The 17000-nt window shown below is 43.4% G+C and overlaps 1 protein-coding gene across 2 annotated transcripts; it reads right to left on the bottom strand.

Annotated features, from left to right (window-relative positions):
• Positions 1-1118: 1118 nt before the first annotated feature.
• On the bottom strand, positions 1119-15837 carry LOC147154067 (uncharacterized). 2 transcript variants are annotated; one of them, XM_086040553.1, is made up of 4 exons: positions 10571-15837; positions 6060-6192; positions 3307-3556; positions 1119-3196 (listed from the first exon to the last, which is right to left on the bottom strand). In XM_086040553.1, the coding sequence occupies exons 3-4, from the start codon at positions 3548-3550 to the stop codon at positions 1263-1265; spliced, it is 2178 nt and encodes a 725-aa protein (XP_085896679.1). In that variant the 5' UTR covers positions 3551-3556; positions 6060-6192; positions 10571-15837; the 3' UTR covers positions 1119-1262. The 2 variants fall into 2 exon arrangements, with proteins under 2 accessions (XP_085896679.1, XP_085896689.1); XM_086040563.1 differs by having other exon boundaries at positions 3307-3553.
• Between the last annotated feature and the right edge of the window lie 1163 nt (positions 15838-17000).

Genomic DNA, 17000 nt, shown 5'->3' with positions numbered 1-17000 from the left:
AAATAAAAATAGTGTATACAAACAATGTAACAGCAAATGCATTTACAGTATGTCCTGCAAGCGATATACATATATAAAAGAAAAACAATGAGTCTGCAGCATGAATTCAAGTGTTTCTGTGTATGTTTCCTAATCATTCATGAGCACGTTGAGAACAGCTGCTCAAAAAAAAAAAAAAGGAAAAAATAGTAACAAAGGGATTATTTCATCTTCATCTTCTCAGTCATGAGACAGAGATGTATTTGGCGCGTATTTGTCAAAATGGTCAAATAAAACATTCAACAAAGTGAAGATGAGTTTTTGTACTTTTAACACAGTGGGCCCCAACCACCGAGCCGCGGACTGGTACCGGGCCAGAGGCCACTTTGGACCAGGCCGCGGCGTGCCGCACTGATGAAAAAAAAAAAAAAAACAGACGGTACTTCGGGTTTATTTATTTTCCGAGGCTGACAAATATTTTATTTTGAAAAGTGACTGGATTCTTTCCGTTCAATCCATCTATGACTGACTCTTAATGCATGTCAAGGTGTCTCCGTCGTGTAATGCTAATATTATATGCATAAGCTAGTGAAATGAGTAAAATTTCTTTGCAATGGGCAAAAGGCCCAGTGAGATTCAACACAAGAGTATATGCCAAAGATGAAAAATAAAGATACATTTCACAGATAATGCCAGAAGACTTACTTGAAATATGGATTTACGATTTATGGATTTAAGTGATTCCCATGCACAAATTAAGCCCGCTCTGCACAATATGCGCAGAGCCATTGCAGACTTCAAAACTGATTCATCAACGAATGTAAGTGCCTTGACAGCGTCATACTTGGTGGCTAACCTCATTGCTAAGGCTAAAAAGGCATTCAATATTGGTGGGGAAAAAAAACTGTGGATTTGCCTTAATTATTGTAGCGTTGCACTCGTCAAAGCAAAGAACCGCCCCCCAACAACCCCCCCAAACACACACATCCAAATGCCCAGAACCCCACCCCAGACAGTGAATAGTCACAGGGCCACGAAGGGTATAGACTTGTATGAACCTGCCCGTGGCTGAAAAACGTTGGGGACCATTGTTGTAACAGACTGATTAGCACATTGATGTAAAAGACACTTTGCTCAAGTATAAATACAGACATAATGATTTTAATGAAATATCAAACAAAGATTGTGAGTATGTTGCCACAGCACATCCAAATCGTTTCGCTTCACTTCATTTTGACATTTCCTGCTTCAATCAATGGATTTCTAAATACAAGTGTTTTGAATTAGATTGGGTACAATAAGTATCCAGAAAAAGTGGCGTGGACATACTGACTAGCGTAAAGTCCTGCTGCCTGGTCAGATGGCAGCTGTACATGCACAGTGTCAGCCTGCTGTAAAGGGAGCACAGCGCTACCTGATGCCTGATCCAGCAAGCCCTTGGTGCACTCATCGTAAGTGTATAGCATTGGCTCGTTGTTCTTCATCAGTGCCACCCACACCTTACTCCCTTTGCAGTGCACATGGTAAGAAAAATAGTAAACCCCTGGTACACTGCATGTAAAAACACCATTTTGAGGACTGTAGCCCTGATTGCTGTTCTGTAGGACTTCGTCGAAAATCACGGGAGAACCGACAGGAGGAAATGGATCTGTGAGCTTTGCTGTGAAAGAGGGCATTTGCAGGGCATTTCGACCAATGTAGCCACCATTCCTTGGCTTTTTGTACACTTGTTTTTGACCATTGTATGGACCCGACACTGGGAGCGTTAGTCCAAGGTCGGGATATGTCGCAGGGAGTCCTGGAGGACCAGGGGGTCCAGGTTGCCCTGGTTGTCCAGGCAGTCCCTGAGGACCACTAGGCCCAGGGTTACCCTTAGGACCAATCTGACCATCTGATCCAGGTATTCCCTCACCAGGATAGCCAGATACCCCAGGAGGACCTGTTTCTCCTTTTTGACCAGGCATTCCAGGAGGTCCAATTGGTCCACCTGGTCCTGAAAGTCCTGGGATCCCCTGTGGTCCCTGATGTCCTTTGTTACCAGGTTGGCCTACCTCTCCTCTCGGCCCTGGTAATCCTGCTGTGCCCGGGGTGCCAAATAAACCCCTGCTACCTGGTTCCCCTTTGGGGCCCGTTGGTCCTTGAAATCCTCTCAGTCCAGATTGCCCTACCCCACCTATGAACCCTGGCTGTCCCGGAAGCCCTGGTAACCCTAAATCTCCTTTTAATCCAGGATTTCCTTTGGGACCACCATCACCATCTTCTCCCTTTTGCCCTGGGAAGCCAATGCTTCCTGATGGCCCCATTGGGCCTGGTGGACCAGGTATGCCACTAGAACCTGTAGGGCCAGTAACACCTGGAAGGCCTTCATTACCCTTTTCTCCTTTTGGACCTGGTGATCCAGGAAAACCATTGTGCCCTTTGTGACCCTGGGGTCCTGGAAAGCCTTGTTTTCCATAACCAGGCAAACCTGGACTTCCTGGTGATCCTGGAGATCCCGGTTCACCTTTGCCTCCAGGAAGCCCAGGTTGGCCTGTAAAGCCATCCTTCCCTGGTTTCCCCATTCCAGATAAGCCCGCTAGACCCGGTTGGCCTCTGTCACCAGGTGGTCCTACTGGTCCAGGTTCACCACGAAGACCAGCTTTTCCTGGCATTCCTGGCTGCCCAGGAAGACCATTCACACCAGGTTTGCCAATACCAGGCATTCCAGCATGTCCAAGTGGACCCGGTGGTCCACTTGGTCCTTTCAACCCAGGCAAACCAGGTATACCAATTCCTTTTTCTCCTCTGGGTCCTGGTTGGCCAGAAAGCCCAGGAGAACCTCTTTGACCTGGCTCTCCTTGAAGACCCACTTGCCCTGGCAGACCTTGACCTCCTACCTTTGAAATTCCAGGGAGGCCAGGTGGACCTGGAAGTCCTTGAGGACCAGGAAGTCCATTTGGTCCCTCACGACCAGTTAGTCCTGGCTCACCTTGTGAACCAGGCAATCCAGATCCTCCTGGTTTTCCAGGCAATCCTGGCAGCCCTGGTTTACCTATTCCTGGATACCCTTGAGGACCAGGGGGACCTGATTTTCCTGGTATTCCTTGCAATCCTTGTCCTGGTAGCCCTGGGGGTCCTTGGGGTCCCGGTGGGCCTTGAACTCCAGGAGGTCCAATGCGGAATCCTTCTCCACTAGAACCAGGGGGAGGTGGACCCTTGGCTCCTCTGAATGTTTGTCCTTAAAAAACAATGAACATTTAGTCATGAGAGGTGAAAATTCAAACGGATTAAGAAACAGTCCTCATTTCTTTCGTTATTTTCATTTTCAAATATAAAAAAATGTGAGACCTTTGCTTTCCGTCAATAGCCGCTCTTTGCCCAACTCAAACGGAAGCTGAGGGAGCTCCATACCGTACTGACCCAGTAATGGCATTTCATTCCCTAAGAAGGGTTGTTGTGGATGGCCATCGTTGTAATGTGGCTGGGCCGGGTATTGCTGCGACTTTGTTTTGCTTCTGGAGAATGAGCCACCGTGGGCCAGATGGAAGACAGCGATGAGTATGTGGATGTGATGGAGGATTATAGGAACCATGTTCTACTGTGGAGAAAAAAAAAAAAGTAAATGGATCTGGAATGTGCCTCTGTTCCTCCACATTTTATTATGCCATAGCCTTCTTCCAAAATGGATTAAATACATTTTTCCTCAAAATTTTAGAGCATTCCTCTGTGGAATGTGAAGAACCTTCCAGAAGGACAACCATCTCTGCATCATCCACCAGTCAAGCCGTTCTGCTAGAGTGGCCAGAACGAAGCCAGTCTTTCGTATAAGGAACATGGCAGCCCGTCTGGCATTTGCCCCAAAACACCTGGAGGACTGTCAGGCCATGAGAGACTGTCTAGTCTGATAAAACAAAGATTCAACTCTTTGGCGGGAATGTCACAGTTCATGTTTGAAGGAAAACATGCACTGCTGAGCAGCTGCCCAAAGATCTGATCCTTAATCCCACAGACAGTGGTGGAGGATGTTGGCATCATCAGGCTGTGGGGATGTTTTTCAGCAGCAGAAAATGGGAAACTAGTCAAGATTGAGGGAAAGATGAATGCAGACATCCTGGATGAAAACTTACTACCGAGCGCTTGAGCTCAGACTGGAGGGCAGTTCATCTTTCAGCAGGACAATGACCTTGGGCACTCGGCCAATTGTTCGGGGAAAATATATCGTAGCGTGATGTATCGTGATACTTTTTATGTTGATGAAGTATCAATACTATCGATTACTCATGTTATGTTATGTTTTGTATGATTTCTTACATACTTTAGGAAAATTTGAGGTCCTTAAAGTTGAGTTGTTTGATTGGAGTTTTATTTATTGTACTCCTGTGTATCAGGAACAGTTACTGGAACAGTAACTTTTCAATTGTGACACTTGAATACATTTCAAATGGCACTTAAGTTAAAACACATGCCTGTTTTTTTTATATATATATTTTTTAATAATATTTAAGTGGGCGCATCACTCTGCACCTGCACCAGTGAATATCCGGGGAACAGATGTTGAGAGAGTCTCAACTTACAAGTACCTGGGTGTTCATCTGAACAATAAACTGGACTGGAGCGACAACACAGACACCCTCTATAGGAAGAGTCAGAGCAGACTCTTCCTACTCAGGAGACTGCGATCTTTTGGGGTTCAAGGGACACTCCTCAGGAACTTTTATGACTCGGTGGTTGCATCGGTCATTTTCCAGGGAGTGGTCACCTGGGCAGGCGGCGTCTCTGCCCGGGACAAGAAGCGGCTGGACAAACTGGTCAGGAGGGCCGGCTCTGTCCTGGGCTGTTCCCTGCACTCTGTGGACTCGGTGGGGGACAGGAGGATGATGGTCAAGCTATCATCAATGCTGGACAACCCGGAGCATCCCTTCCAGGGCCCCCGAACAGCACTCCACAGCTCCTTCAGTGACAGACTGTTACACCCTCGCTGTGCAAGGGAGAGATTCCGCCACTCCTTCTTGCCTGCTGTTGTCAGATTCTTTAACAAGAACATTGTGTAGTCTCTACAAACTGGCGGACATTAGTGCAATTGGGCAGTCCTGCACCTGAGCTTATATCGTGCAATACTCAACATTCCCCACTACTGTTAGTCTAGTTTTATTTTTATCCAATGCTGTTCCTTACATTTCACTGCAGCACTGCAGCACTGTCACTTACTTAGAGTATTTTTCCTCTGTGCTATGTACGGGCTAAAATGAGTGGTCCTCATACTTTTTATGTAGATGTATGTTGGTGTGTATATACATGTATATATACACATAGTGACTGCGTATATTTACATAGGTTTGATCCTGAATGTTTGCAGTTAATGTTATACATTAATGGCTACATTATGCCGCCGACGGCCCTGTGTGACCTATATCTTTGCTGCTGTAACACTGAAAATTTCCCCACTGTGGGATCAATAAAGGCCTTCTTATCTTATCTTATCGCAATACATATCAGATCGCAACCCATGTATCGGATTGGGACAAAATTGTATCGTCCCAGCCCTAACGGCCAATATCTCAAAGGAGTGGCTTCGGGACATCTCTGTGAAGGCCTTCAAATGGCCCACTGAGAGCCAAGGCCAACTGAACATCTCTGGAGCGATCTGAAAATGGTTGTGCACCGTCATTCCGAATTCAGACTAAAGGGGCAGGAGAGGTGCTTCAAAGAAGAGTGGGCCCAAAGACAGGCATGCTAAGCTTGTGGCACATTTCAAAATATACTAAGGCATCAACAAAAAATTGAACAGAGGCCGTCAATACTTTTGTGCACGTGATTTCTTAGTTTTCAAAAGGATTATTATTTGTAAGAAATTTGAAAACCATAAACGTTTTAAATGTTTTCATTATTGGATGTGGTGTGTAAAATTTTGAGGCAGAAAAGAATGTATTCCATTTTGGAATAAGGCTGAAACATAACGTGGAAAAAGTTAAGCGCTGTGAATAGATGAATTGTATACTCAACATCGTTAAAAAACCCCACAATAAACAAAATCAAGTTCATAAAAAAAGAAAGTTTGACTCCTGCAGTTCACACTAGCGACAAGTGCCAAGTTTGCTTACTTTCAGAGTTGTTCTCCTTGCCAAGTAAACGTCTTTGTCCACTGCCTCGCCTTACATTAGGTTGCTTCTCGGACTCGTTTCCAAGGTATGAGTGGGAAGGTGGCCATGTATGGGCTCCAGTCAGGTCTCAGCTCTGCCAAAAAAATGAATTGCAGGTTCGGGATCAACTTGTACCTTCTTCACCTTCACAGTGCACACACATTACATAACAAACGGAAAGCTAAGCAGAGAGTCCAACACTCATTGTACACGTTGTCAGCTGCACAACACCGTAGTGCAACCTCAATAATAAACACATCGTCAAATTCTCGCTCAGAAACAAATAATGACTGTCTTTACACATTTTTTGTGGAATTTCTCACACTGGCTCACATTAGCAGGTTGCGCAAGTGGTCATTATGGTGCGGTTTGTCAGTTGTTTGGATGTGTACATTGGCTGAAACACTTGACAAGTGTAACAAGTCCAACATTGCCGCAAGCTTTTGAAGAGCCTAACTGATCTCCAATGTAAAGATCTAGCACCACGGACAGAACCCCACACCGTCCGTTTCACATCCCTCATCTCAACATCCTGTTAAGGCACAGCAAAAGCAGCAGGATAAGAAAATGACGCCTGGTGAAGACGGAAGTGAAGCCTCAAGAGCTGGACAAGACACATCAAGGTCAAGCTTTTGGAAATAGTTGAGCGAGTCTTTAGTTATTCTTCATTCTCTGGGAATCATCATTGTCACTCTCCTATATGGAGACATTTCTTAAGTAGTGCAAATAAACAATGTTCTCGGGTGCTTTCTTCAGCCTCTTTATATGGGAATATTTATTGAAGCGTAACAATTCTAGGAGCACTGTGCAACAGCAGCTGTGTCCATAAGCACAACACAACTTACGAAGAAGAAAAACTAACGGTCTAAAACTAAAGTGCACCACTTCCTGTGAGTGTCTACAAAATGAGAGTCTCCTTTCGCACTGGGAGTAAGAGCGCAAAAAAAACAAAATACTAAACGGGCCCCATTACAAAAAAACAACGGTACTATCCATCCATCCATTATCCAATTCGCTTCTCCCCACAAGGGTCGCGGGGGTGCTGGAGCCTATCCCAGTGGTCTTCGGGCAGTAGTTGGGGGACACCCCGAATTTGTTGCCAGCCAATTGCAAGGGCACACAGAGACAAACAAACAGTCACACCTAGGGGCAATTTAGAGTATCCAATTAACCTAGCATGCATGTTTTTGGAATGTGGGAGGAAACCGGAGTACCCGGAGAAAATCTACACAGGTATGGGGAGAACATGCAAACTCCACACGGGAAGGGCAGGGCCGGATTCGAACCCACGACCTCTGCACTGAGGCGGACGTGCTAACCAGCCGCCCACCATGCCACCCCCCGGAAATTCAACATCTAGAAAATAATCAATATCTCAGCCCCTGTAGCAGACATACATAACATAATTCCAAAATAAATTGAAAGCTTAGACATGTGGCTTGCAAACTGGCCCAAGTTTATTAATCATTACTGATTCAACCAAAGATGTAAAAACAACTTCATTTTTTTTTCTCAATACAAGAGAAGCACTATTTTTAATTTTTTTTTTTTTTTTTTTTTAAATCGAGTAGTAAACACCATCCTCTATTCTGTTACAAAGAGGTCGATATCGTCATGTCTACAAACATATATCATGTTCGACTGGTCCCACAGGGTTCAAAGTCCACAAGCGCGTCATCTTTTTCACTTCGACGGCGTCCGCCATGACTGGCGGACATTACCGACATCCACCCAGGAGTCACAACACCGTCACGTGTCTATTCCGATGCATTTTATTGGCCAGGAGACCGAGAATTGGATTTAAAAAAAGGAAATGACGTATATGTTCTCCCGGCTTTAAAGGTAGAAACGTGCAACAGCGCTCTCGGCTTTAGTGGTAGAAATGCGGATATGCACTCCCGGCCTTAACGGGTTAAGAGCAGTTTTTGAAGTGCTGTGTGCCCACTTATCAGACAACGTTTGACAGGCACCACTCAGCTGATGCCAACTACAACCGAGGCCAACACATCTGGGACACGCACCTGTGTATGTGTGCGTGTGTGTGGGTGTGTGTTGTATGAGTGTGCGATTGCTCCCGCCAGCTACATTTTATTGGAAAAACAAAGCAGTCACAGCTTGCATATCATGTAAATGGTTCACGTCAATACCGATGGTTTCACAAGTTTGACGATCCCAGCGGCATGCGTTTTATTCCCGCTCCACCCACACACGCAGTGTCTGACTCATTAACAGAATTTCCTTGAAGTGTCGGGAACCGCAGGTCACCTGACGTCTCGCCACAGTTTTTATTTCAGACAAATGTCAACAAACGGCTTCATTTCACTGCACGTTTTGCACCCGTAATTTATTGCCAGAACCTCATCTGGTTGCTTTGTCTCATATTTACCTTGGCTCCCAAAGGCACTCCGCCATGTTTTATGGGTTTGATGGGCCAAAATCAACATGTGATCAGTGAGACGATGGGAAATTCTCAAGTTTACAGCTGCAATAGTTTAATTCTAGACTGTAAACTGCAATTTCACTATATGTGTACAATACAAAGGAGCCATTGTCCACAACTAATTATTTTCCTACATTGCATCAGGGCAAGTGGTCACAGTAGTTTGAATGCAAAAGCAACTAGCTAATTAAAATCAAACAAATCCAATGTACTGCAAAAATGGAAGAAAAATTATAAGCAATCAATCACTGTTTTGATTTTTCAATGTGTGTTTTATCGTTCACTTTGTGGTACGGATGGATGGAGCACAAGGAGTGAAATGTTTTGATGTTCTTTCAGTTTGAATCTTTATCTTCCATCATTCACTAAGAATACTTCAAGAAACGGTGTTTATTGTTTCTTTTTCTATTCAGCCTCATTGGTGCACACATTGGGTTCTACAGCAAACCAGATGTTGAATGCTGTCCCCCAAATTAAAAAACACAACATTTTCCTGAGACGTCAAACTTTGTGACATGTCAAGCTACTGAGTTCTTGCCACGTGCTGTAGCATGCGAATGACACCTGACAACTGACAACTCAATCAGAATCAACCAGTGATGGGCCAGCAAGGCCTTCTCTGCTGGCCTCAACACTATCACAAATGATGATCTCCATGTACAACTGAAAGTCCAATATTTGTTCCATGAAATTGTATTAATGTATTCCCACCAGTCTATTCTCTTCATTTTGTAGCATTTCTCTTTGCTGCGCTGCTCCCAGTACGTGTATGTGAGTGTTAGATTTTCTTGTCCAATCAGATTTCAGCCTCTATGTGTTACCATGTCAATCTAATCTGCCCTTAGCCTTTTTGGATCTGGAGGGCTGACCCGTGTAACTTGAACTATCTTAGATATATGAATATTCATTCAACCAATCCAATTTCAAATGTGCCCTCACAAGGCCAACAAATTGCAATGGCGTCAGCATTTTTCCGTCCTCTGATTGGTTGGTCAGAGCAAAAGTTAACTTGTGAGTATGATGTGTTTTATGTTTTCTTTTTACGTGGTATTTTATAAATACGGCTTTTCGCAACGTTTTTCATTGGAACGTTTCATGTTAATTGTACTGCAATTTGTACAACATAGATTTCAGTCGCTACGATTGCGACGGAGAGGTGGACTTAGTCGGGTAAGCCCCAGCCGCTGAAGGCCCAGGTATGTCATGCACGGTCTGCCACTGGGCTCAACAAACCAATCCTGGAAAACAAAGGCATTGACCTGTGACCGCCCCCCCGGAAAACGACGACCGTCCCTCTGCTATGAGGCCGAATGTGCCGACAAATAAAATACAGTACTGTAATTGCAGGATCTAATATAAGAAGCTAACTAGCTTGATATCTGCAAAGTAGAAAGCGGAGATGATGACTAAAACACATTTTCAAACCCAACTTGCAGCAGGGGCGCATTCGTATGTAGCAGTGTGTCTCACGAGTGGGAGACAAGCAAGTAGGCAGCAACCCACACATGGCGGTGGGATCAAGAAGCGCATTCCCTCCATGCTACATCAACGCTTCCTGTCCAGGAGGCAGCGAGCCAGTGTGCGGCACAGCGCAAAGACCTTCACAAGGCAGCAAATAGACAAAGTCTGGTCTGGTCTAAGCGACAATATCATGTCTTTTCGGGTTGATCTGGCGCCATTCCTGCATGAAAACATGTCAAGCAACTCATCCCAAACAATCACTGGGATGCACAGACCGACAGACGGACGCTCAGCTGAGTTTGGCAGCGGCATGATGATCACTTCACATTCTGGATGCAGAAAAGAATTCTTCTCTTGCTGACAAGGCAACGGAAGTTTGCGACTACGAAGCCCCACTTCGGGGTCAGCCAGTCTGTTCTTAAGGTTTTAACACTCAGGAGACTCTTTGCATATATCTGCAAAGTTTTGTTGGCAAGGAGATGATGCTGCAGCCAAACATGCCAAGAACAGACTTGCAACACACAAAAGAAGAGCAACCTGAAAGCAGAATGGCGACGCGAGCAGCTCTTACCTTGACGTGTGGCTGCTAGACCGCAGGGTGGATGTCGCACAGAACTTTGATGGTCTTGAAGCTTTTATGTGCAAGAGGGAGGAGCTGCACGAGCAAGAGGACGCAGCCCAAATAGTGGACAAAAAGAACCACAGGATCTGCGGAAGGGAGAAAGCACAGACAACGGCCAACTGCGGAAAGGCAATCACAGCGCTAGAACATACTTTGGTCGGCCTCAATTTCTATCAAGTTGCTCTTAAGTTGTTTTTGCTTGCATAGTCTCGATCCAATACAAGATAAAAATCTTTGCCGAGACACAATAATGCCTGCTTCAAGGAGCCAAATAATTAAACCCAGGGATGGGAAACTGGCTGTATTTATTTTGGTTTTTTTGAACAAAGTCCATAAATCCTTGAACCAAAAAAAAAAAACGCTGATAAACATTCAATACACATTTTCCATGAAAAATAGGGTGTAAGTGGGGGAGAAAAATCCTAAAAAAAAATTGGGGGAAAAAAAAAAATCCAAATTGTGAAAAAATATTGAGAAGAAAAATTTGCAGGTGCCAAATTGTAGTTTGAAGTTGTAATATCACCAATCATCGCTAGATGGCAGGCGTGTCTTAGTTGCATTTACACTAGGTCTTATACTGTCCAATACTACAACATCAGTATGCCGAATATTTAATTTTTTTTTTTTTGCAGGTTTGGAAAGGCATGCAGGACAAACAAAAATCACAATATTACTTTGTAAAACGTTGAGTGAGTTGATTTTAATGAATAAAAATGTGCAAAATTAGCATTTAATATTTGTTTCTTGTTTAGCAGTTTTGTGCCGTCCGTGAATGGTAATTTTAGTGCAAGAGTCCTTTGCACTGGGAAAAAAACATATCGCATGCGGTTGTTTTGTTGTTTGCATCAGACCTTTGTTGTTGGGTTAGGATAGTGGATGTTTTATACTTGTACATGTTTTGAAAAATGTATTATCAAAAAGAAAATATAATAAGAACACTTATTTTTCATATATGCACGTATTTTGTCCAATATTTAAAATATTATTCTAGTCATACATCTGGTTAGGAAGTGCGTGGTCCTATTGCCCCCCACCCCACCAACTAGCATTGATGAAAGATTGTGCCCCCCTCCGGCATTTAAATTGCCAATCCCTGATTTAATCTCAGTTTGATGCATTTCAAGTGTTGCTTGCTTAATACATGTCTGTAGTGTCAGACACAACTCATTAAATGCACGTAACAGTTGGCAACGCAATGGGAAATAAAAAGAAAACTGCTCTCTGCAAAGCAGACGTAATCTCACTACTCAGGTTTGCGTCCAAGTGCAATTTTACTGAGGCTTTGAACTTTTGCTCAACTTCTTTCTTATTTCAAGGTGTCAATTCCCACTCCGAACAGCTGGTTCACATTTAAGTAATCATTCTTCGGGTTGCACACACACACACACATCTGCCCATTTGTCATTTTCACAGAAAATAGTTGCACCATCGCATTGAACTCGATTATTTCCCTGTATCAGTCACTTTCATGATGCTGTAGCAAACCTCCTGCTATTGAAAGTTTAGTTGGAATCGCCGACGGATGTCTGTTTAAAATTAGAGGCGGACCGGCGCCTATAGTATATACTATTTTTTTACCCCTGGAAAACCCCCTGGATGATGAATAACGGATGCTCAATTTGTAGTAGAATGCCCAGCTCTGATCTTTAGTCTCCAATGTTTTTTTTTCACTACGTGAATAAAAAACAACTAAAAATAGACTTCCAAAACATATTTGGTGTAAAAGGTTTTGCAGTACACACAAGCATCCACTAGAGGAATCTTTTAGTACTGTACAGTACAGTACATGACGAACTATAATTGAGACCTTCTAAGGTCAAAAATTGGGATCGCTGGAGCTCACTTTCCCAGTCCTCCCAAAGTCCTCATGCACTCGAGCAAGGCACTAAACCCTCACGCTGACGTCTCTCCTTGGAGTATAAACTGAATTTTCCCTTATGGGAAAAATTAAAGTATTCATTTTTCTGGCCGTTACGTCGGAGAAGAAAGGGGAATGGGTGACGTCACAGACATTTCAGCCGGTTACCTCTGAAAGAAAACATGTGGAGGAATTTAGCTACAAGGTCAGTGAGGAAATCATCAGATCGTGTTTCACAGTCACTCATTACATGCATGGCCTTGCTGCTCTTTTGTCTGCAACTTTTTCCTCACAGTTACCTCAAAGACACCCAATCAAAACAGGATGTGTATTCAGGACAGGCCAGTGGAAAAGAACCTTAACTGTTCTAAATCACTGAAAATCTTTCCAATTTTTGCACTGGATGGAACTCCCGCAATATGTAAAGAATCAAAGTGAACTATTGTGTCCTGCGCCCTCCTTTTTAATAAGCGGGACAGCATCAAGTGGGAAAGCATCTGACGACGGATTAACAGAATGTGATCAAGGTTTGTGGATTATAGCCACATTAGGGTGCATTTGTTTAAAGCTTTCCAAAGCAAACAATGAGCTAATTTCAGCAGACCACAAGTATAGATGCCTCACATTGCAGTTTCTAATTAAGTGTGCATTGGTAAGCTGATCCTCGAGACATCTACCTTGGCCCCTGTACAAGTACAGTGGCTATAAAAAGTCTACACACCCCTGTTCAAATGCCAGGTTTTAGTGATATTAAAAAATAAATAAAAAGAGAGAGAAAGAAATGATTTCCAAACCTTTTCCACGATTAATGTGTCCTCTACTCATTCATTTTTTGCTTTGTTAATCTTTCCAAGAGGGGAAGTAAAAATAAAACTACTGAAATAACACTGCTGCTGCTCGCCTCCTAACTGGAGCTCTGAAGACGGAGCACATAACACCATTTGTGGCCTCCCTTCACTGGCTCCCAATGCATTTTAGGGTCCATTTGAAGATGCTTCTATTTGTCTACAAGTCTTTAAATGGCCTTGGCCCGGCATGTCTCTCCGAACTCCTCCACTTCCCGGTACCTCAGGTGTGCGGACCAGGTGCTACTTGAGGTGCCGAGGACTAAGCGGTGCCGCGGAGGGGATCGGGCCTTTTCTGTTGCTGGTCCTTCCCTCTGGAATGACCTTCCATTAAATGTTAGGCAAGCCCCCTCTCTGTCCATTTTTGAAACCCGTTTGAAGACACGTTTCTAGTCTTTGGCTTTTGATCAGTTTTCTGCCGTTTTGAAACCCGTTTGAAGACACGTTTCTAGTCTTTGGCTTTTGATCAGTTTTCTGCCGTTTTTCAGTGTCTAATTTGTGTTTTAATTTATTGCTTTCACTTGCCATATTATTGCTATTTTGTTATTGTAATGTTTCAGCTGTAGCTGTTATGAAATGCGCTATTTAAATAAAGTTGTATTGTAAGTGCGCATGTGTGAATTTCACTTGTCGTGACAGTGACGTGACTGGTGAAAAACAAGAAAGACATTCCCTTGTGTACATTTTGATCTCTTAATGATTGACACACCTCTATGGACTACACTCTGATCTTATGTTTTTGCTGTGTAGTACATTTTGTGTGTGTTGTTTAAGCAGACATGGGCGACTGTCTATATTTCGACAGGGTGCAGCTGACATCCAAGTCTACGCTGCGCTCGCACTCGTCAGAAATTCGATACGCACTAGATTTTTATCCACATTTGGAAGAAGCCTGATTGCGCTCTGAGGATATCCAATTCCATGTGTGTCATGAAAGTAAGGGGGGGGAAATATCTTCCATGATGCATATCTGAACTGTGCTGTGCTGAACCGTGCTGTGTAAACCAAGGCTTATTTTGCAGTTATGTCATAGGCCGGCTAATAAACAGCTGAAGGAAATAGGTATGACAGCCGTATGAAGCCAGAGGTGGGACACTATTGATATTTGTACATTTTAGTGTCTAAACTGCTGTGCACAACTCACAGCAAAGCACATAGGGTGATAAAATTGTCTTGCAATATCTTCATTTAATACATCCTAGCTACATTTTTCCTTGATTCCATTTTCTACCACAACTATTATTTAATTGCACTTAGCATTGGATTGCCAAACAGTATATCCGTGGTTGCTCAAACGTTTTACACCAGGTACCGCCTCAAAAAAATAACATAGAGACCTAACTTAAGCCATTAAGGACGGGAGCGCATAACCGTGTTTCCACCACTAAAGCCGGCAGCGCTATTGCGTGTTTCTCCATTTAAAGCCGGAAAGCAAATATGTAATTTTCTTTTTTCAATAAAATTCTCAGTCTCTTAGCCAATGAAATGCATCAGAATATACATGTGATGGTGTCGTGACTTGTCGGAGCATATCCGAAATTTTTTTCGAGGAGTAACGGCGGACGCGGGAGCTCTGCTATAAGTTACGGCAGTGAAATAGACGACACGCTCACAGACTTTAAAGCCATGAAACCATCCACACGTGATGTATGGTTGATATATATGTTTGTAGACAATGACCATTTCAACGTCTTTGTAAGAGAATACAGCATGGCAATTACCACTCGATTTAAAAAAAAAAAAAAAAAATGAGAAAAAGTGTGTCACTTGCATCTTCGATTGAAACAGTAAAGGTGAAGAAATTCAGGCCTGTGTGAAAGCCACATGTCCAAGATCTAAAATTCTTTTGGAATTATGTTTGTATCTTCTACGGGGGCTGAGATATGAATTATTTTGTAGGTGGCAAAAATGTCAGGTTTTCAAGGATGACTTAAAGTAGGTCTTAGAGAGCTGTCACACGAGGGGCTTCCGGCTTTAATGGGTTAAAATACGGTTGCATAGTTGGCCCAAATATGTCAAAAATGAGGTTCGTTCTTTAAAAGTACAAGGATATTTAATATTGTAAGGAAGCACTACAAACATACTTAAAAGTTAACGGAACTATTCTTAAATGCACTGTACTGGATTAACAAAAAATAAGACATCATGCAAATTTTAACATATATTGTGATTTTTGTTGTTTTTCCATGGACCACACTTTGAGAGTCAAAGAAACAACATACAGTAACCATCTCAACCATTTTGACTTCTTTTGCACCATTGCAGATCCTTGTTACGACCCACAGTGCGCATTACACATACAACAGCAGGGTAAGTAAAATGTGAGCAAATGACAAAGAATGTGATGAAAATTTCAATTTGTTTTTTAAATGGGAAGTCAATGCAAAGATGTCTTTACAAGAATTTGCTCTATGCAGGCCCACTAATCAAAACACGGCATTCTGATTAATATTGTGTTTGTGGAATATGCATGACAGTAAGTAGTAAAATCTGTTTTTGTCCATCTCAGGGGGTGGCCATTTTGCCACTTGCTGTCGACTGAAAACGACATCACAGTTGCTCAGGGCTCAGGTAACAACCAATCATGGCTGAGCTTCAGAAAACAGGTGAGCCGTGATTGGTTGTTACCTGAGCAACTGTGATGTCGTTTTCAGTTGACAGCAAGTGACAAAACGGTCGGCCCCTGAGATGGACAAAAATGGGTGGATTAGTGGGCCTGCATAGAACATATTATTACCAACAAATTTTGGGAGGGGGTTGACTTCCACTTTGACATCAATTTGAGCCCATGGACAATTTAATTACCATAAATCGGATTTTGAGCATTTAAGGACTTCCACAAAACAATTGGCAGTGTAGAGTCTGAATTACACAATGGAAGGCTGACAGGAAATTGAAGGTCAGGGGCTCTCTGGACTCCGTTTGTCCTGCTTTGATAAACCAAGGGTGCTCTCTCTCTTCCTTTGCCAGCAGAGCCCGTTTTTACTGGCGCTCGGCGCCTGAGTGGAGACACACACACAGGCAGATTCCATGCAGACGGTGTTGACAGAGCTGAAAGTCAGCACCCACAGACTCATGATTGCAGGATTGCTGGAGTTTACGGAGGCTGAAGGAGGACCTATCAGCACAGCCCAAGCTTGTTCTTCTTCGGAGTTTTAAAGCCACCTTAAAGCCTGCTTGCTTGCTTGCGTATGTTTTGTCCACAGTGGCAAGATTCCCTCTTTGCTCCACTACTCAGTGGACTTCTTTAACACACCTCAGGAACCAAATGAACAGGAAGCTGATATTAACCACAAAAATGTAACCATAATTGAAAGATATCCTCCAAGGTTGTTGAACAGTAAGGGGTATTCGAATTTGTGCCAGAATTGGCAGACAATTGCTCCGATCTGAAAAAGGTTACTGTGGGACTAGGCAAGGTATCCGCAATTCATAATCCACAACTCTTCGGGCCTGGAGCCCAGCAGTCTGCACGGACTGTCGGGGAAACAAGCTGAGAATTAACGTCAACGTTCTCACGTCTCTGCAAGAGATTTTGGCTTTGGCAAGCAGGAACATTGCAGCAACAAGGAGCAAACACAGGAAAGCTGTGCAGTGGGAAACCTTTTTCCCCAAAATAAACTCATCATTCCCAACAGGTCAGAGAGGGGAACTGTTGAAAGATCATTACTCTTAA

Source organism: Filicampus tigris, chromosome 1, assembly GCF_054856515.1.
Source record: "Filicampus tigris isolate MCC_2025a chromosome 1, RoL_Ftig_1.0, whole genome shotgun sequence".
Taxonomy (NCBI): Eukaryota; Metazoa; Chordata; class Actinopteri; order Syngnathiformes; family Syngnathidae; genus Filicampus; species Filicampus tigris.
Note: the sequence above shows the minus strand (reverse complement) of the source record. Positions and strands in the feature narration are given on the sequence as shown.

Coding starts and splice junctions, on each gene's coding strand:
- LOC147154067 (XM_086040553.1), bottom strand. CDS start 3,550: ATGGTTCCTATAATCCTCCATCACATCCACATACTCATCGCTGTCTTC. Junction 3,197..3,306: donor GCTATTGACGGAAAGCAAAG/GTCTCACATTTT, acceptor TTGTTTTTTAAG/GACAAACATTCAGAGGAGCC.